The 22829-nt window shown below is 36.2% G+C and overlaps 1 protein-coding gene across 1 annotated transcript in view; it reads left to right on the top strand.

Annotated features, from left to right (window-relative positions):
- LOC100654507 (complement factor H) overlaps nucleotides 1–22829 on the top strand; it is a 163021-nt gene that overhangs the window by 73864 nt on the left and 66328 nt on the right. The window contains exon 2 of the mRNA XM_064276478.1: nucleotides 16791–16964. Within this exon, the coding sequence (XP_064132548.1) occupies nucleotides 16791–16964 (174 nt within the window). The remainder of the gene's footprint in view (nucleotides 1–16790; nucleotides 16965–22829) is intronic.

The raw sequence follows: 22829 nt of genomic DNA, 5'->3' as shown, positions 1-22829 counted from the left end.
TCGTACTGGTAGCCTGAATGCTTGTAAATAGCAATAGGCTTCTTCACTTAAAGTATTTTCTATCATAGGGTCTATCTGTTGATTGGCTTCAGGTAAGTCTAACCTTTCTCCTGTTCCTGAGAATTTTTTTGAGAATTCCATTTGAATAACAGATTTCTTCCTAGTAAATTTACTGGAGTATATTAAAAAAAGGAGTATATAAGCTGGGCAAAAAGGGTACATGTCCTCTATAGGACCCAAAGAGGCAGAAACAGGGTGGGAATGAATTAAAACCTGTTCTTGATTAGTGACCCCCATGGTTCTTGAGGTTTTATTACTCTAGGGTAAGGGCTTTTGTAAGTTTGATGGAATTATTGCAGATAAAGTAGAACCTGTGTCAGTTAGAATTTTGCATGGTTCTCCATTTATTTGAATAGTAGTTTCTTCCTGAGAATTTGGTGCTACCATAGGAAAAGCCTCTGGTTTGTGCTTGGAGTTCCCTCATTCTATTTACTTCTGGTCTACATCCGGTGTTAGGTTGCCTAGTTTATTTTTTAGTTTCAAACATTCCCTTTTGAAATGTCTGGGCTTTTTACAGTAGTAACAAACAAAGGGCAACGTACTGGGCACGGTCTTAGCCATGTGTCAGTTGGATCTGTTCTGTGTGGAGAAATTATTTTGAGGCTGGGTCTGTAACTGCTGTAAGTACAGGGCCATAAGTTTATTTTGTTTAACTTCAGTTCCTCGTTCAGCTTCCTCAGCCTTGTGTTCAAGAATTTTTGATAACTTATAACCCACAGTAGCTAACTGTTGCATGCTTTCATTTTCCCAATCTAACTCAGCTAGCTCCAGATGGAGGCTGTTGACAAAAAAGAATTTGAAAGCAATAAGGGATCCAGACTCTTCTAACTTTAAGCCAGAGTTTTCTCAAAAAAGTTTAGTCATATGGTCCCTATAGTCATAAACATTTTCATCTTTATTTTGTTTGCAACTCTGAACCTTGGTCCAATCTATTTTTCAGGGAAATATCTTTGGGATAGCTTCAATAAGGTTTGTGACAATAGTTCTTGTATATGCTATTGGTTCCATGTCAGGTCATTAGGCTGGATGTTTAGGAATTCTATAGTACTTCTCCATCAGACCTTTTCCATCTACATTTGAGTTGGAATCAAAGTGATGGCAAAGGCATTGAGAGTCACCTGACTTTATCAGTGAATTTATTAAATTATATAAGTCTGCCAGACCAGATTCATATGTATCAGCCAAGATTCTAAATTCTTGAATAAATTTGTGAGGATCTTCAAGAGGTGTAAGACATTTTTAACAATAGCATGACGTTCTGCTTTTGACCAGGGGGCAAAAGTAAATTGTGGTAGTTTCTGATCCTCTTCAGGATGTTTATTTTTAAAAGGCATTTCTATTACAGGACTTTATTATGGAAGAAAAAATATCAGGTAATAAATATACAGATCTTTATATGCAATTAATCCATTTTATTTGGTTTACATGTCTTAACTGGTAATAAGACTGGCTTCTTAAATTAAAAAAATTTTTAATTTTAATATCTTTAATTTTTCAGAATAAAAAATACACTTCTAATAACTTTTTTATTACTAGCATATGACAAGCTTACAAGTATAAATAGAATTGAGAAAATATATTTAGTATAAATTTTTTTCAGATAATTTAAGTGATGTGAAAAATAGTGTATATATAAACATACATTTCTATTGTAGTAAAGATTTCAGAAGAACAATTTATCTTTTATCTTCTTAGATCATTTTTAACAGGTACTCAAATATTAGTATATGATAATTGGGAAGGAATTTTTTCCTGGGATGGGATTCACTCAGTTTACCCATTCAATAACATGAAATAAAATCTTCAATTTTATCATGCATTAGAATCTTGTGATACACCATTGTTTGAGAATGCCAGAGCCAAAAGCAATGGCTCATGGTTTAAGTTCAATGACAAGCAGTACTCTGAATGCAGTGTTTGCTATGAAAACACAGGTGGAAGCACCACAGGCTCTATAGTGTGTGGTGATGATGGTTAGTCTGATACACCCACGTGTTATGGTAGTGTCTTTTTTTTCTGGTATTCATTTCTTTGGGATGATAAAATTTATATATGTTCCTTTTGTGGGATATTTGAATCATGTAGTGACATTGTTAATGAACAATGATTAAAATCAAGGTGTCTGCTTCTGATTTAATGTAAACTGGGAGGAGATGGTGCTTTGAAGTCCAAAGATTATTATCTTTAAAACAGTACATCAAAGTAATGTTTCCTGTGGGCCACATACTTTACAGATTTGTCAAGAAAGTGTAAATTGTTCTCTAATAATCTTAAATGCAAACTTCGAAATCACTTAAAACTGGGCATCCATTTCCAAATTACGGTTAGTCACAACCTGAAATGTGGTATGGATTCTCACATGTTGTGATCATTTGTATTATTACATAGATAATAGCATAATAAGGAGGCAGAGACAACAAGGCACTATAAACAGAAGCACCATGACTTCTCTCTACCGCAAAGACCTGAAAACTAAATAAAACAGATACAAACATCAATTCTGAAACCTTAAGTATTAAATGAATGAATAAAGAACTCAATCAAGCATTGAATGGAATAAAATACTGACAGAAAACAGAAGGAGGAGAGCTACGGAGTGCAGAGCCCATACTAGCTAAAGTGGCCGGATTCACCATCTTGGGCTACAGCTGCCAAAGAACTCAGACAGGCAGTACAGAAAGGCAACTTCACAGAGCTCCCAACAGAAGACAGAGCACCTGGTAACCAGGGATACCTGCTTTCCCACCTCACACACTTCTTCCATGACAAGGCCTCTGCTGCTTGCAAATGGGCCACTGTTTCTTGGGCAGAGAGATGCCAGCTTACTGCCACCTGGATGCACCATCTTGGGCTACAGCTGCCAAAGAACTCCAGACAGGAAGTACAGGAAGGCAACTTCATGGAGCTTCCAGCAGGACACAGAATATCTGATAACCAGGGAAACAAGTTTCCTCACCCCCGTGCTTCTTCCTTCTACATGAACTCCACTGCCTGCCAAGGAGCCACGGATGCTCAGCCAGAGAGACACTAGCTCACTGCTGCTGGCATCCACCCCGCCCCCAGGAGCCGGCCCGTTCAGTTCCACTTTTTTTTGTTTGTTTTGGTTTGGTCTGCATTTTTGTTTGTTTTCTGATTTTTTATTTTTGGTTATTTATTTATTTATTTGCATCTCTCTCTCCTTTCGTTCTTTTCCTTTCTCCCACCCAGTTAGCCCTGTGTGCCATTTCTTCCCCTTCTTGACAGGCTGTGTTTTTTTCTTTTTTTGGTTTCTTTGCTTTGTTCTTTTTTTCTGTTTCTTCTCTCTCTCTCCTTTCCTTCCTTTCCTTTCTCCCACCCACTCAGCCTTGTGCACCACCCCCCCCTTCTGGAGGGGCCATGCTGCACAGCTTAGTTGGAGAGTCACTGCATGTGGCTTCCCTGGGTCTGTGCCACTGTTACTGACCAACTCCCTCAGCATCATTTTATTTATTTGGTCTTTTTTTCCTTTATTTTAAATTATTGCTCCCTTTCTTTCCTTTCTTTTCTCCCATCCACCAAGCTCCACGAGCTGCTCCTAACTTCATGGTGGGTTGTGCTGTGCTGCTTGCTGGAGAGTTTCTGGCACAAGACCTCCCCGGGTCTGCATTGCCCCATAGGCCAGTTCCTTCAGTGCAACATTTTATATTTTTCTTTATCTCTCCCCTTCTTTTTTCCTTCTCCCTCCTACCTATGCCTGGCACTGCCTCCACACCTTCCTGTGCCTTGCCACCCAGCAAGAGAAACATCAGCTCCCTGACACCACAGCTCTGCCAGCTGACAATGACTGGTACCCCATCACCATATTTTATTGTTGTTGTTGTTTTGATTTTTTGTTTGATTGTTGGTTTCTTCTCTCTTTCCCCTCTTTCCTTTCCTTTCTCCTGCCCACCTAGACCAATGTGCCATCCACACTGCTTTTTGACAGGCTGAACCACACTGCTTGGGTAGACAGCCACCAGCACACAGCTTTGCCGGGTCTGGCTCTCCCACACCTGCTGAATCCTACCATACCACCATTTTATTTACTTTAAAAAATATATTTATTTACTTCTTTTTTGCTTTTTTAAAACTTCTTTTGTCTTTGTTTCTTCCTCTTCCTTTTCTTCTTTCACTCACCCACTTAGCACTACACATCACATACTCTCTCTCTTGCCTATCTGCAAGTGCCATGGTACAAATGCAGTCCCCTAGATCCTACTCTGCACTTCCCCCCAGCACTGCCCCATCTCCCGTGGTTTGTGCCAAATATTACTCATACCTGTCCCTCCACCCCCACTGAGCCTGCCCTGCTGCTCCATAGCTGAGTGATTTGCTCCACCCACTTGGAAAGGGTGGTGAGAAGTATCATGCCTACAGGCGATCAAACAACAAAACACACTCAGCCCGTCTGCTCAGACATAACCAAATAAAACAAAAAAGTGGAATCAATCAAATATATAATCAGTAAACAAATAATTCCTGAATGTCCCCAAGACAGCAGACAATACCAAAACATATTTAAAAAAAAAAAAAAAAACAGAATGGCTCCAGAAATTGACGAAAATAAAACACCAGATGACCTTCTGCTAGAAGAAAAGGCACTGGAACTCCCTGGTAGGGAATTCAGATCTCTAATATTCAGAGTTCTCCAACAGATGGAGGAAGATGCAGACAAAAATAAGGAAAAAAATAGACAAAATCACGGAAAATTCAGACAAAACAGTGGGAGAAATCAAGAAAATTATACAGGAACAAAATGTCTAAATAAATAAATAGAAATTATACAAAAACAACAATTAGAAATCCAAAGATGAATAAGATTTAAGAAATGGGCAGTGCAATAGAAGGTTTTAGGAGCAAATTTGAAGCAATGGGGGACAAAACCAAATCAATAAATTAGAGACAAATCCTTGGATACCACTTTGAGGAAAAAAACAGAGAGAAAAATGAAGACACCCTGATGATGATGTGAGATACAATCCAAAGTAAAAATCTGCACGTGATTGGAGCTCCAGAACAGGCGAAGGAAACAGAAAACACAGAGAGGATCATTGAAGATTTGCTGACAGAAAACTTTCTTAATATCATGGAAGATGAGAAGTTGACTCTCCAAGAAGCTCAATGAACTCCATATAGGATAGACCTCCCCCCCAAAAACACAAAAACGTATCATGATCACACTTGCTAAAACAAAAGACAGAGAAAGAATCCTGAGAGCTGCTCAAGAAAAACGAAAAGTCACATACAAAGGGGAAACAAAAAGACTAAGCTCTGACTACTCAGCAGAAACCACACAGGCAAGAAGGCAATGGGATGACATATATAAAGTCTTTTAAGAAAAAACTGCCAACCAAGAATAATAAATCCTGTAAAACTCTCACTCAAATATGATGGTGAAATTAGGACATTTCCATTTAAATAGAAATTAAGGGGATATGTAAAAACCAAACCAAACTTACAAGAATTATTAATGGGAGTCTTTCATTTAGAGAACCAACAACATCAGACAACAGCTCAGCAGCTTGACTCTAGCACATAAGACAGCATCAGCCAGATACGAACCTAGATAATGAACTCTCAAGAATAAAACAAAACTAAAAAATGTACAACAGGGAACTAGAGACATCAATCTGTAAATGACAACAATGTCAGAACAATAAAAGAGGGAATAAATGCTGTAGGTATAGAACTTTCAAATGGAGAGGAAGTCAAGTTGTTATCAAGTAATAAAAGATGGGGTAAATTTCGAGGTAACCACAGAGAAAGTTAACAAATCTACTCAAAAAAATGAAGATGTTTAGAAACTCTAGTAAGAATCATATTGTTATGTTATTATCAATTTCTGCTTTGATGGTGTTGTGATCAGAGAAGTCTACAAAAAGAAAAGAAACAAAAAAAATACACAAACAGAAGGAATTCAGCACAGAAGAGTAAGAGGAACAACAAGAAAAAAAGGCAGCAACCCCCCCAGAAAGGACTACAAATGACAGCAATAAGCTGACACCTATCAATAATCACACTAAACTTAAATGGCTTAAATGTACCCTTAAAGAGACAGAGAATGACAGAATGGGTTAAAAAAAAAAAAAAAGGACCCATGAATATGCTGTCTACAAGAGACACATCTTAGAAACAAAGACATAAATTTATTAAAAATCAAAGAATGGAAAAAATATATCAAGCTAACAGCTACCAAAAAAGAGAACTTTGGTAAAACAGAATCTACCTTAAAAGACAAAGAAGGACATACATATTGATTAAACGGACAATCCACCACGAAGACATAACCATAATAAATATCTATGTACTCAATGACAGGGCTCCAAAACACATAAATTCTAACAGCACTGAAAACAGAAATTGATAATTCCATAATAATAGTAGATTTTGACACACCACTCTCAGTAACGTGGAACATCAAGAAAGAACCTCAAAAAAGATACAGAAGATCTGAAGGCTACAATAATCAACTTAACCTCATAGATATGTATAGAGCATCCTATAAAGTACACATTCTTTTTCAACACACATGGAACATTCTCCAGAACAGACCACATCTTAGGCCACAAAGCATCCCTCAGCAAAATAGAAAACACTGAGATAATACAAAGTATCTTCTCTGATCACAACATCATCAAAGTAGAAATTGGTAATAACATAACAATATGATTCTTACTAGAGCTTGTAAACATTTTAACAAGATAATATTGTTTTCAAATCTTTGATTTAAATCTCAAGTGTATATCAGCAAAAATATCCTTTTTTAAAAATTTCATTCAATTTTTAATGATTCTACAGCTTTACTAAAAAAAAAAAAAGGTTGGGAAGTTCTGTAGTGAGCATTTTGTACAAAAACAATAAAGCAAAATATTGAATTTTAGACTAATTATAGTTGAATTTTTATTTTGGTTCATATCATCCGTATAATTAAGTACATAATTTGCACTAATTTTATCTGAACAGCTGATAATTTTTACATGTTTGAACACCTGCATAACCACCACCTAGATCAGAATATAGAAAATTTTTAACATTCTCTAAGCAACTCTCATGTACTAGCTCCCAGTTTATATCTTGCTCATCTCCAAAGGTAACCAGTATTCTGAAATTATAAATCCTAATTACTGTTTCCTGTTTTTGAGTTTGATATGACTGAAACTTTGCTCTATTTACATTACTGTTTGACATTTTAACTAAGCAAAATATGTAGATGACTCTTCCAAGCTTTTGTATGTAGCAATAGTTCATTCTTTTTATTACTGAGGGACATTTCTTTGTATGGATATAGAATAATTTTTTCATTTATTTTCCTAAATTTCAATATTTGGCTATTATGAAAAAAGTTGCTATGAACATTGTGGTATATAATTCTTGATAGGCATACCCACACATTTCTCTTAAAAATTTATTAGGTGCGAATCAGTTGCCAGCACATTTTCCAAAACGATTGTATTGTACCATTTAATCTTCCTTCTGTACAGAAGGGAAATTCCACTTAACCTTATCCTCACCAAATTTGAAAATGCCAGATATTTAAATATTAGCAATTCTGTGTGTGTATAATATATTTAATTGAATTTCTATGTTGTGTTTCACTGGTGAGTAACAACGTTGAACACATTTGTGAATCTATGTTTGTGAGGTGATTACTGTAATATTTTAAGTGTTTATGTGTGATACATATGAGTTCTTTGCCTGACATACTACAAATATCTCTTCTTAATCTAAGGCTTACTATATTTTTAGTTTTATGATTATGCATTTTGATAGACATGATTTAAAATTATTATTGATGAACAATATATCATTTTAAAAAATAATTCTCTGCGGTTTTTTAAGAGAAATACTAGTCTACCACCAACAGCTGAATATATCCCACTATACTTTCTTCTCAGGTTTTATCTTTTTATTTTCACATTTAGGACAATGATGAAACTTAAATTGATTTATTTGGTGTGAGAAAGATGCCAAGCTTCAGTTTTGTTTACCGTCCCAAAACCCAGTTCTTGCTCCAACATTTCTGGGAAAAACTTTTTTTTTTCCCACATCAAATTGCATTGGTTCATAAGACAAGTAATTTACATGTGTGGGTCTATTTCTGAATTCTAATGTTCCATTGATCAATTTATCTATCACTATGTCACTACTACACAGTGTTGAACAAGTCTAACACAGTTTTAATTCTACACCAGGTATTGTGAATAATACATTGTAGAAATTATACATTCTTGCATCTTTCTCTGAAAAATATTGACTTTCTTCTACTAGCTTTATTCCTGACAGCCCACTATGATCCTGGGAAGTCTTGGTTTTAATTTTGCTTGCATGGGTCTATTTCAGATTTGTCTTAGTCCAAGTGCATTGTCTTTAGTCAACTACTGGGACATGGTAACCCTAATTCATATCCCATTCTGGGTTTCAAAAAAGTTAGGAGAAATTTACTAAGCTACTCTGGCCCTCAACTCCAAACTCTTTCTCCCCTACACTGGAAAGAGCTGAATTTTTTAAGGTTTTCAGCTCTGCAACAATTGCTTTTTATTGAGCTGCTCAGTACAGTCAGTAAATAATTTAAGGATAGGTTGTATGCAAATTTGGGAGGATTTCCCTGGTGGGACTTCCTTTTGTCCTGTATTTCCCTCCTCAGTTGAGACATAGTTTTCCAGCCAGACTCATTTCTGCTTAAGCTCCATCATCCAGGCACCATAAGGACTGGTGGTGCCCTCAGTTGAAAAGATGGGAAAATATGGATCTCACAGGTTGATTTTATCCTTGCAAAGACTGGATGCTTTCCAATTTCTGCTTGCTTTTGGTCCCTCAAGCAGTTAGATTTTTTTATTTCATCTTGAGGGTATGATGATTACTATTCATAGAAAGCTTCGTCAGATTATAAACTCTTCTGGATGTCTTGACTGTACATAGTTTTAAATAATTTTCAATACTTATAAATTATTGTATTTAAAATAAACAAACATACACATAAAAGACTTTTAAAATATAACTCTAGGCCTTTGCCCATTGATTTGCTTTCTCCATCTTCATAGTAATACTATGCTTTCAATAGTAATTATCTGTTTGAAAACAATTCTTTATAGTAAAGGATGACATCTTAAAACAAGATAAATATAATTGGAAAGATATATATATATATACCTATATATATTAATATGTATATGAAAATAAAGAATAAAAGCAAGTAATAAGTCAGTGAGAGGATGGTCCAGTTAAAGGAAAGTGAGGCTTCAATAGAAGGGAAGTCATTGTATGTGCCAGAATATATTGTGCCATATAAAAAAGGTGCCTCAAACCACTTTAGTTAAAGATTATTTTAATATTAAGAACGCTTGCTCTAACTAGTGTGATCAACTGTGAGTTTAAAAAAAAAAAAAATCAGCAAGGAACTTCTTTTTCCTAGTCACGTGATAATGATTTATTTCCCCAGAGTATCCTCAGTCACACAAATGAGATGATATTAAAAAAAAAGAAATCAGTTTGCTTCCATAACCCCATGAAAATAGAGATGGTTGACTAGGGTCTAAATACCCTGGTTGATTTTCAGAGACCCCCAAGTAATGAAGTTAGATGAAAGGAAATACAGGACAGAAGAAAGTTCCAGTGACATGGCTTTGATTGTGAGAGCTATTTACATATTATTCAACTGGCTGAAGAATAAGTTGACCTATTTTCAGGAAATGTTTTATTTAAATTAGTTTGTATTTTGGAGCCAATTCATTCCTGTTCCCCCAGAAATTTGTATACATACATAACAGGCAATGAATAAGAGAATGATTGTGAAACCACTGATAAAAATTACCTACAGAGTTTGCAAAATTCGTTGAACTTTGATATTTATTTAGTGACATCAGTTTACTTAGCTAAGTGTAGTGTACTTAAATTTAGAGTCACACTCGAAAACTGCTAATGAAGCTGATTTCAAACCCAAAACAGCACAACTGGAATATGTGTATTTATACATCATTGAGAACATCTAACATGCTGTTGCTAATCAATGTCCTTTTCACTTTGTGGGTGTCCAGTACTGAGGGACAAGGTAAGTTAAAAACGGAACTGAGTATTTAACTTCCCCCTTAAATGAAGCTTTAGGTCATATCTACTGTCAGGTATCTATAGTTGTGAATGAATCAACTAGTAGGAATAACTTGTATTCTGAAATCATAACAAAGTACACATTTAGGGGGAAATGATTTCAGAATGACATAAGAAAAATAAATCATATGTCTGTTTCCTGAGTTCCAAAATGTGAGAAGTCATTCAACACTGATTATTGAGACATGTGAATATGCTCATAAAACCTTAACTAGAAAATATGTCACAAGAAATGCCAGATTCAGACATGAAAAATGTTTTGGGGATTTTTTATTTGTAATAAAGGGATATTTTGAAGAGGGATAAATTTTTGATGATTTTTTTTGAAGAGTGATTCATTTTGATGATGGTTTTACAGATTCATATGTCAAAACCTGTCAACTTGTGCATTTTAAATATTACATTTCTTAGCACTTATACCTTAATAAAGCTATTAAAAGTCATAAACATTATTATCTCATTTAGCAAACCTTAAAATATATGCTTAATTTCTAGTGTAACGGCAATAAATTTTAATTTACTTTTCTGAGCTTGTTGGCAAATTTTGCACATATAAACAAAGATGTAATTTGAAACCATTAACTCTGTGATTTTAGTAATTGATTTTTTCTCTTTCAGTATTTTAGTATAGTAATTAATGTATTCTGTGTTAATTATGAAGGAACACTGGTGACACAATGGTTAAGTGCTCTACTGCTAAACAACATGTCATTGATTCAAACCCACCAGCCACTCTGCAGGAGAAAAGACCTGGCAATCTGCTACTGTAAAGACTACGGCCTAGAAAGCCCGCTAGAAAGTGATAAGGTTGCTACCTCTCAGACTCGACTCCATGGCACACAACAACAAAAATATTAACTCCACGGTTGAAAAGAAATCTTACCCATTAAAAAGTGTCTTAAAACATGACAAATATAATTGGTAGAATCTTTAGTTTATCTTTAAAAATTATTTTTCTTTGTTAATTCTAATCGATTTTTTTTCTAAGAGGTTTTTATTTAATAGGACCCTTAAGATCTTTTACTTATGCTATCATGTTTTACTCCTTTACAATCCTTATGAATTCTTTATTATGATATTATGAAAATTTCTGACCATTTTCTCTTAAAATCCAATAGTCATTTTTCCAAGTTATGTAAATAAAACCATCAATGAGATTCAAACCAGAAAAACCAGTTGCCATGGAGTAAACGCTGGCTCATGGTGACCCCACGTGTGTTAGAGCAGAATGGTGTTTCACAAGGCTTTCAGCGGCTGAATTTTTGTAGGTGGAACTTTGGGACTTTCTCCTGTGGTGCCACTGGATGGACAAACTACACCAAATTTTGATTAGCAACTGAGCTTGTTAACCGTTTGAACCAACAACAAGATGTAGGATACGTCATTGACTATGATTTATCCACAGAATATGATTAAACGGGCTTTGTTCTTTAATTTCCAGGGATAATTAACTTTAATAATTTTTTGATGGGAGTTTGATACGTTATTTAAGATATTTGTGCAAGTTCCTTCACTACCCATAAAAATGCATGCATTCAAAGTTTTTAACCTTATAACATCTGTAGAAATTACTTGAGAAAACTCTGTAACCAAACCAAAAAGAAACCTGGCAGTGAACTCAAGATAGGAAAGATGAAGATGATTAAGAATAGTTGAGCATTGCCTGTGTGTGTTTAAACATTTTTAAAAAATTACATAAAGTTTCATGAAATAGATGAGTCATAATTTATAGAAGAAATTTATGCTAGTCTGGTATTAAAAGTACTAAATTACCTTTACAACATCCTATTAAAATGGCAAAATTTCTGAAAAATATAAGGTTTAAACTTTTAATAAGCAAAATAGCACTTAATTATAGTCAATATTATTCTAAATGTATGAATAACTCAATAAAATACAATTGTGTTGTACCCCAATTAAAAACAGATATTTTATAGGACATTAAACAAGCATCTTATTCTTGAATTAAAATTAAAAAAAAAAAAAGCTTTACCATAATCTTAACTCTTTGGCTATTAAGAAGTATGCCTAGTTTAATTGTTGATTCAAGAAGAATGAAATCCTTGACAACTTCGATTTCTTCACCATTTGTTGTTTATTGGTCCAGTTGTAAGGATTTTCACTTTCTTTGTGATCAGCTGTAACCCATACTGAAGTCTGTAGTCTTTTACCTTCATCATAACAAAAGATGAAGTAGGGCTTAAAAAGTAAGAGAATAGAGGAAGAGGAGTCAGAAAAACATGAAATAAAAGTTTGAGAAGGAGGAGAAGCAGAACGTAAGAATATTAACCATTAGAGAACTTCAAGAAATCAATGATCAACAGTCTCAAATATTAGAGAAATTTATGCATTCAGTTCCACAAATAACTAAGAAGTGTATATTACATACCAACCAATGTAATATATAGGACATAAAGAATTTTTGAAATTGGAAATTGGAGAACATTTGTGGCTTTTGTCAGAGTAGTGCCAGCATACAGAGGTGTTAGAAGCCAGATAGCAATGTGTTAAAGAATAAATGGGAGAAGGAAAGTGGAAATAGCAGTTGTAAAATGGCATTTTGAGGATCTTGTTTGTGAAAGGATGGAAAAATGTAGCATATAAGCTAAACTGGAACAAAAAGTTGAGAGAAAGAGTTTAAAATTGGAGAGGCTTGCATACCCATATGAGAGAGAGTGGCTGACAACATGAGAGAGGGGGAAGGAATAAACAATGGTTAGGATCCATGGGTAAATGAAAGGTCTGAAGGTGAGAAGCTACCTGAATTTGAAAGAAACACTTTTATTATCTAAAGTTGAGCAAAAGCCTTAAGTATGAAATAGATACAACCAAAGTTGAAGAAATTATGGAAATAAATGAAAGGAAATCACAATTGGTAGTCTCAATTGTTTTGTGTGGACAAAAGGACTTATTATCTGTTGATGAAGAGCAATTGGGTTATGTGGCTTGAAGAAAGGAGACTGTAGGACAGTTTCTTCAGGCAAAAAAAGGAAATAAATATGTGAAGGAGATGTAGAATTGTTTTCAACTATATTAAAACACCTAAACTATGAAATACTTTTCACAATGTGTTACTTTAAAATGCCTCAGAGTTCATGATTAAATTATTTCTTATTCTAATTATTTATCTTTATGTTTTCTGGTATAGTGCAAGAGTATCTGGTTTTTAGTCTTTCCACTGCTACATTGTTTTGCATTTCAATTACCAAATATGAATATAGCCCCATGTGATCTAATAGTCAAAGTATTAGAGATTGGGGAATGTAAAGCTCATTTTGCTCTCCTTCTGGATTCTGTTATTGTTGTCATTGTTATTAGCTGCCATCGAGTCAATCCTGACTCATTGTGACCCTATGTAAAACAGAACAAAACACTACCTGGTCTTCGCCCTCCTCATGATCTTTGTTATGCTTGAGCCCATTGTTGCAGCCACTGTGTCAATCCATCTCTTTGAGGATCTTCCTCTTTTTTGCTGACCCTCCACTTTACCAAGCATGATATCCTTCTCCAGGGACTGGTCCCTCCTGATAACATGTCCAAAGTATGTGAGATGTAGTCTCACCATCCTCCTTTCTAAGGGGCATTCTAGTGTACTTTTCCAAGAGGGATTTATTTGTTCTTTTGACAGTTCATGGTATATTCAACATTCTTTGCCAATACCGCAATTCAAAGGTATCAATTCTTCTTCAGTCTTCCTTATTCAGTGTCCATATTTCACATGCATATGAAACCATTGAAAGCACCATGGCTTCGGTCAGGAACACCTTAGTCCTTAAAGTGATATCTTTGCTTTTTAACACTTTAAATATGTCTTTTGCAACAGGTTTGCCCAATGCAATACATCTTTTGATTTCTTAACTGCTGCTTCCGTGGGTGTTGATTGTAGATCCAAGTAAAATGAAATCCATGACAAATTCAACCTTTTCCCTATTTATCATGCTGTTGCTTATTGGTCCAGTTGTGAGGATTTTTGTTCTCTTTATGTTGAGGTGTAATCCATACTGAAGGCTGTGGTCTTTGATCTTTATCAATAAGTCTTCAAGTCCTCTTCACTTTCAGCAAGCAAGGTTGTGTCATCTGCATAATGCAGGTTGTTAATAAGTCTTCCTCCAATCTTGATGCCCCTTTCTTCTTCATATAGTCCAGCTTCTTGGATTGTTTGCTCAGGATACAGATTGAATAGGTATGGCGAAAGGATAAAACCCTGATGCACACCTTTCCTGACTTTAAACCACTTAGTATCCCTTTGTTCTGTCTGAACAACTGCCTCTTGATCTATGTAAAGGTTCCTCATGAGCACAATTAAGTGTTCTGGAATTCCCATTCTTCCCAATGTCATCCATAATTTGTTATGATCCACACAGTCGAATGGCTTTGCATAGTCAATAAAACACAGGTAAACATCCTTCTGGTATTCTCTGCTTTCAGCCAGGATCCCTCTGACATATGCAATGATATCCCTGGTTCCACGTCCTCTTCTGAAACCCGCCTGAATTTCTGGCAGTTCCCTGTCAATATACTGCTGCAGCCGCTTTTGAATGACCTTCAGAAAAGTTTTGCTTGCATGGGATATTAGTGATATTGTTCAATAACTTCCACATTCGATTGTAATACCTTTCTTGAGAATAGGCATAAATATGGATCTCTTCCAGTGAGTTGGCCAGGTAGCCGTCTTCCAAATTTCTTGGCATAGATGAGTGAGCACTTCCAATGCTGCATCCACTTGTTGAAACATCTCAATTGATATTCTGTCAATTCCTGGAGCCTTGTTTTTTGCCAATGCCTTCAGTGCAGCTGGAATACTTCTTTCAGTACCATCGGTTCCTGACCATATGCTGCCTCTTAAAATGGTTGAACACTGACTAGTTCTTTTTGGTCTAATGGCTGTGTATATTCCTTCCATCTTCTTTTGATGGTTCCTGTGTCATTTAATATTTTCCCCATAGAACCCTTCACTACTGCAACTCAAGGCTTGAGAAATGCTGAACGTGTTCTTCCCTGTTGGTTTTCTATCTCCAGCTCTTTGCACATGTCATTATAATACATTACTTTGTCTTCTCGAGCCACCCTTTGAAATCTTCTGTTCAGTTCTTTTACTTCATAATTTCTTCCTTTTCCTTTAGCTGCTCGACATTTGAGAGCAAGTTTCAGAGTCTCCTCTGACATCCATCTTGGTCTTTTCTTTCTTTCCTGTCTTTTCAATAACCTCTTGCTTTCTTCATGTATGATGAACTTGATATCATTCTACAGATCATCCGGTCTTCAGTCATTAGTGTTCACCACATCAAATCTATTCTTGAGGTGGTCTCTAAATTCAGGTGAGATATACTTTAGCTTTCGTGGACTTGTTCTAGTTTCCTTCAGTTTCAACTTGAACTTGCATAGGAGCAATTGATGGTCTGTTCCACAGTTGCCCCCTGACCTTGTTCTGACTGATGATATTGAGCTTTTCCATAATCTATTTCCACAGATGTAGTCGATTTGATTCCTGTGTATTCCACCTGGCAAGGTCCATTTGTATAGTCATTGTTTATGTTGGTGAAAAAAGGTATTTACAATGAGAAGTCATTGGTTTTGCAAAATTCTAACATTCAATCTTGGGCATTGTTTCTATCATTAAGGCCATATTTTCCAACTACCCACCCTTCTTTGCTTCCAACTTTCACTTTCCAATCACAAGTAATTAACATTGCATCCTGATTGCATGTTCAATCAATTTCAGACTGCAGCAGCTGATAAAAATCTTCTATTTCATCATCTCTGGCCTTAGTGATTGGTTCATAAATTTGAATAATACTCATATTAACTGGTCTTCCTTGTGGGCATATAGATATTATCCTATCACTGACAGCATTGTAGTTCAGGATAGATCTTGAAATGTTCTTTTTGATGATAAAAGCAACACCACTCCTCTTCAAGTTGTCATTCCCGGTATAGTAGACTACATGATTGTCTGATTCAAAATGGCCAACACCAGTCCATTTCAGCTTTCTAATGCCTAGAATATTGATGCTTGTGTGTTCCATTTCATTTTTGACAGTTTCCAATTTTCTGAGATTCATACTTAGTACATTCCAGGTTCTGATTATTAATGGATGTTTGCAGCTGTTTCTTCTCATTTTGAGTCATGCCACATCAGCAAATGAAGGTCCTGAAAGCTTGACTCCATCCTCATCATTAAGATTGACTCTACTCTGAGGGGGCAGCTCTTCCCCAGTTGTCTTTTGAGTGCCTTCCAACCTGGAGGGCTCATCTTCTGGCACCATATCAGACAATGTTCCACTGCTATTCATAAGGTTTTCACTGGCTAGTTCTTTTCAGAAGAAACTGCTGGGTCCTTTGTCCTTGTGTCTTAGTTTGGAAGCTCAGTTCAAACCTGTTCTCCATGGGTGACCCTGCTGGTACCTGAATACTGGTGGCATAGCTTCCAGCATCACAGCAACACGCTAGCCCCCTCAGTATGACAAACCGACAGGGAAGTGGGGGAAAAGAGGGATATATCAGTGATATAATAGGAAAGATATGAGGCTGTACTCATTTATATATATATATATATTTTTAATGTCCTAAGGGTAAATAAATAACCTCTACTTTTAAATTCTCATGAACTACATCATGTTTCTTTTCAGAAATCACATGTAATCCTCCTTCTATTGCAAATGGTTTCTACATACCTAAAAGGACAACATACAGAAGTGAAGATAAAATCAACTACGGGTGTAAAAATGGCTTTTATCCTGCAACCAGGGGATATACGGCACTATGTACTAGCAGTGGCTGGGTACCTACGCCAGGATGTAGTTGTAAGTTCCATTCATGTCTTGATCTAATTTTTACAATTTGAAATGAGTTTCTACTAAAAAAAAAATCATAGACACAATAACAGCAAATAGTTTTCTTATTGTTTATGTAAATTAGAACATTTTTAGGATTCTTTGCTTTTCAAAGTAGGCATTTTTTAGTATAATCAAAAACACATTTTTGTACATTAACCAGTGCCGTGTACATTAAATACTCAATTATTTAGCCACTCAAAATTATATGTGTGTGTAAGAATATATATTTCTCTAAATAATATAATTCTCCCAATATATGAATTAAAACATTAAAGAGTAATAGTACCACCTAACACCTAGTATATTACTTGTCTATTGTTGTGTAACAAAGTTCCCCCCAAAATGTACTGGCTTAAAACAGGATGCTTTTATTTTCTTACAATTTCTATGGGTCAGCAACTTGAGAGTGGCTTAGCTGGGTTGTTCTTAGTCAGACTCTTTTTTTTTTTAATTACACTATGTTGATCAGGGTGGCTTGACTGGGCTGGAGGCTCTGCTTTCAAGGTGGCTCACTCACATGGCTTTTGGGAGGAGGCATCAGTTGCTTGCCACGTGGGCCTCTCTATAAATTGCTTGAATGGCAGCTAACTTTCCTCAGAGCTAACGATCTGAGAAAGGAGGAAGCCTCCTTGCCTTTTATGACACATTGTCTCTTCAGCCATATCTATTCTTTAGAAGTGAATCACTGAAGCCAGCCCACACTCAAGTGGAGAGAAATTAGACTCCACCATTTGGAGAAAGGAGTATTGGAGAAATTGTGGAATTTTTTTCTTAAATCATTACATATAGCAGATTGCTGCTGAACAAAGTATTTATTTCTGAGGATGCTTCCTTTGCCTTTTTCCAAGTTTTTAGGCCTCTACTATCATATTCCTTTGCCTCTATCTCACAGTACATTGTAAAGGCAGGCTACACTGGATATTCCATGAAAACAAAAGTAATGATACAAATCATGGGTCAATTAACTCAGTGTCACTACAGACATAATTCTGAAACAAATTATTAAAAACCTAAGAGAGGAAGTTATTATAACTATGAAACAGATTCCAATATTCATAAGAATTATAAGGAAAAGATTGAGTAATTTTTATGGTTGATTGATGAAACTGATAGAGCAGCCCAACTGTATACTGATTAACTGAGGCCAAATTATATCTGGACTTCAGACAGCGACCTTCTGGAATTCTTGTGGACAACATGGAGAAATTGAATAGTTTATAAGACAGTTTGATATTTCCTTAAATAATATTATTTGAAGATCAGATATAGCAATCTGTTCTTATACTTGCTCCATTGTTCATCTTTAAATAATCTCACAGTTTAGGAGAAATGCAGTATAAATTCACAATTGGAATGACACAGGGGATAATAATAGTGAACCTGAATTATAACAGATTCACCATTCAAAAAGAATGCTTTGTGCTGGGTTGAATCTAATAAGATGAACTCCAGCAGCGATAACTACAAGATCCTTATAGGTGAAAGAAATCAACCACACTTACACAGACTTATTAGCAACAGCCAAACAAAGTATTCAGTAGTTTAATTAGTTTTATGACCAGCTTGATTAACGCTGTGATATAACAACTGTAATGGAAATGCTAACAAGACCACAAACTGCATTGGTAGACATATAAGAGGTGGAGGGAATCTATTCTTATTCCTGTCAGTCTCAATGCTGGTCAGACCCCATATGAAATATTACATGTACATAAGGGAAACAACTTGTAAAATAGATAAAAACAGGCTCAAATATGCCCAAATGAGAGAGAATTATGTAGGGACTCAGAATTATGCGTCCTTTTTGTACATTTTGAAACCTCGGTGGACTATTGTATTTGTTCGTATCCTATGAAGCACCATAATGAGGTGGATAACCATGCTTGTTCTGAGATCTGCCCACAAGGGTTTAAATCTTAGCTCTACAATTTAATGGACAATTTCACTGAGTTTTTAAGACTCAGTTTCTTCAAATCCAAAGACTCAAGGTTACCCAAGACAGAACTGACTAGTGTCTTGACATATCATGATGAAAACTTCAAAAATCCAGGGGTAATAAGTAAAAATTTCAAAACTTTAAAAAGCCATAGAGAAAAGAAAAACTTGAATCTATCTGAAAAGAAATGAGACTAATACGAACATTTTAATCTGCAACATGAGAAGCTACAAAAAAGGGGAAAGTTTAATGACTCTAAGAGAAATGGACTGTAGGCCCACATTTAGTACCTATAGAAGGCATCATTCACAAACTTCTGCTTAAAGAAAGACATTTAGGGTATGCATACCTTCCAAGTTTTTATCCATATAACACATCTGTAGAAATGTCTTGAGAGAATTCTCCAACCAAATGAAAAAAAAAACCAGTTCATTGAATTCAAGATGGGAAAGAAGATGATTAAGACTAGCTGAGTATTGTATGGGCATGCTTATAAAACATTTTTAAAAATTACATAAAGTTTCTTGAAATAAAAAAATCATATTTCATGGAAGAAATTAATTCTTGTATTAAAAGTACTAAATTATCTTTAGAACATGCTATAAAAATGGCAACATTTCTGAAAATATAAGGTTTAAACTTTTAATAAACAAAATAGCACTTAATCATGTAAGTAAAAATTACTCAAAATATAAGAATAAATTAATAAAATAAAATTGCATTGTACCCCATATAAAAATAACTATTTTATGGACATTAAAGAAGAACTCCATTCTCAAATTAAAATTAGAAATAAACAATCAAAACTTTACCATAATCTTAACTATTTAGATATTAAGAAATATTCCGACTTCCAGCCAATATGTCTCCATAGACAGAAGCACCATGCCGTCCCTTCACAGCAAAGACCCAAAAAACTAAGCGAAACAGAGACAAATGTCAGTTCTGGAACCCAAAGTGTCAAATGAAGAGATAAAGAACCCAGCCAAGCACTGAATGGAGTAAAAACTGATACAACAGAGAGCAAGGAGAGATGTTTCCGGAGGTCCCCTATCAGCTAATGCAACATGGATTTGCTATCTTGGACTCCTGCCATAGATTGGCAGACAGGGAGCATGGGAAAGCAGCTTCACGGAGCTCCCAGCAGGAGGCAGAGCTTCTGGTAACCAATGGTGCACACTTTCCCACCCCCGCATCTTCTCCCCAGTGCTCTACCTCCGTGCTTCCTGGCTGGGTGTGGTGGTACAGCTGGCTTGGAAGTGCAGCTTCCATGCTGCTTAGATTTGCCCCACCCACATCAGAGATCAGGGGACAGGGAGTATGGGAGAGCAGCTTCATGAAGTTCCCAGCAGGAGACAGAGCTCCCGGTAACCAACAATATATGCTTTCCTAATCCCCAAAGGGTCGGCAGTTCAAATCTGCCAGGCACTCCCTGGAAACTCTGTGGGGCAGTTCTACTCTGTCCTATAGGGTCACTATGAGTCGGAATCGACTTGATGGCACTGTTTTTTTTTTTAATCCCCTACCCTTTTTCCCTCCCCACCCCCCACCCCCGGCCTCCTCTGTTTCCCACAGGGCACAGTCTTGTGGCCCGGAGGCAATTACTTCGACCCTAAGCTGTTTGGATTCATTCCACCCGCACTGGTGAGCTACTTGAGTGTCATTTGTCTGTTGCTGGGGTTGCTTTGTTCCGTTGCTTTTGGTTTCTTCCATTAATCCCACCACCTCCCCTTCCTTTCTCTCAAACACCTGGCTCCATGTGCTATCTTTACTTCCTCTTGAAAGGCTGTAAAGCACCACTAGACAGGGCAACCACACCCCTGGCCCACAATATCATGCTGGTGGGATCCCGAGGCTTTTCTTTCTTTCTTTCTTTTTTTGCTTTGTTCTGTTTTGTTTATTTGTTTGTTCTCTTTTTCTTTTAACAGCTTGGGAACCCCTTCTACTGGGTTGCACTGCACAGCTTAGGAGCCACTCCCACCATCTGCACAGTCATGTAGGTGGGATTTGTGGGGGCTTTTCTTTCTTTTTCTTCTTCCTCTTTTTTTTCTTTCTGTCTTTCTTCATTTCTCAGTTCTCATCTCTCTATATGTACCTTCTTTTCCTGTCTCCTGAATATCTGGTGCTGTGTGACATCTATACCACCTCTAGCCAGGCTGTATTGCACAGCCTGGGAGTTACTTCCCCGGTTTTTGCAGATGCACCAGTGGGGTATGTGGAGGCTTTTCTTTTCTTTCTTTCTTTCTTTTCCAAATCATTATATAGTTATTTTTTTCCTTTTCTCTTTTTGTTTTGTTTTTTTGTTTTTCTCCATTTCTCAGTTTCTCATCTCCAGTCTGATGGCAAGCTGCCCTAGCACTCTTTTAATTTTTTTAGTTCCCTTTTCTCTCTTCTCTCTTTCCCATACTATATTAACTCCACACATCACAACCTCCCCCCTCCTTCCTGCCTGCCAGCACCATGCACTGGACATCATACCCCTAAGCACCACAGGCATGGCCTACCAGAACCTGCCCAGCACTGACCCCAGCCTTCTCTTGGCCCTAATACATGCCAAAAACCACCCATCCCAGCCCCTACCCTTCACCTGGATCTGCTCTGCTGCACCATATCTGAGTGACTGGCCCTGCCCATTGGACAAGGAGGTAAAAAGTATCATGACCACAGCCCACCTGTTCAGACATAACCAAATAAAAGGAAAAAGCAGGATGAAACAAACAGATCTACAGTAAATAAAGGAAGAAATAAACTACTGAATGTCCTGAAGACAGCAGACAATATCAAAACATATTAAAAAAAAAAAAAAAAGACAGGATGGTTCCACTAGGCATCCAAAATAAAACACCAGATGACTTTCCAGTAGAAGACAAGGCACTAGAACTTCCTGATACCAAATTCAAATCTCTAACATTCAGAGCTATCCAAGAGCAGAAGAAAAAAGCAGACAAAAATGAGGAAAAAATAGACAAATTCATGGAAAATACAGAGAAAAAAATGGGAGAATTCAGGAAAATAATACAGAAACAAAATGCCAAAATAAACTCACAACTGGAAATCATACAAAAACAACTAGAAACCCAAAAGATAAACAAGATTTCAGAAATGAACAACTTCACAGAAGGGCTGAGGAGCAGGTTTGAAATGATGGAAGACAGGATAAGCGAAGTGGAAGACAAACAATTGGATACAATTCTGTTTGAGGAAAAATCAGAAAAAAGAACGAAGAAAAATGAAGAAACCCTGAGAATTATGTGGGATACAATCAAAAGAAAAAAATTTCAAGTTATCGGAGTTCCAGAACAGGGGGAGAAAACGGATAACACAGAAAGGATTGCTAAAGAATTGCTGACAGAAAATGTTCCTAATATAATGTAAGATGAAAAGCTGATCATCCAAGAAGCTCAACACACACCCTATAGGATAGATTCCAAAAGAAAAGCACCAAAGCCTGTCATAATCACACTCCCTGAAACCAAAGACAAAGAAAGAATCCTGAGAGCAGCTTGAGAAAAATGAAAAGTCACATACAGAGGAGAAAAAATAAGACTAAGCCCTGATTATTCAGCAGAAACCATGCAGGCAAGAAGGCAGTGGAATGATGTATATAAAATCTTGAAAGAAAACAATTGTCAACCAAGAATAATATATTCTGCAAAACTCTCATTCAAATATGATGGTGAAATTAGGACATTTCCAAATAAACAGAAATTAAGGGAATATACAAAAACCAAACCAAACTTATGAGAATTATTAAATGAAGACCCTTGTTGTGAGAGCAAACGACATCAGACCACAGCCTGAATCTAGGATGCAAGATTGTACAAGCCAGATATCAACCTAGGAAGTGAACTCTCAAGGACTACCCAAAGCCCAAAGAATTACAACTCTAACCAGAG

This window comes from Loxodonta africana, chromosome 25, assembly GCF_030014295.1.
Source record: "Loxodonta africana isolate mLoxAfr1 chromosome 25, mLoxAfr1.hap2, whole genome shotgun sequence".
In the NCBI taxonomy this organism is placed as follows: Eukaryota; Metazoa; Chordata; class Mammalia; order Proboscidea; family Elephantidae; genus Loxodonta; species Loxodonta africana.
The sequence above is the reverse complement of the archived record's forward strand: the minus strand, read 5'-3'. Positions and strand labels throughout refer to the sequence as shown.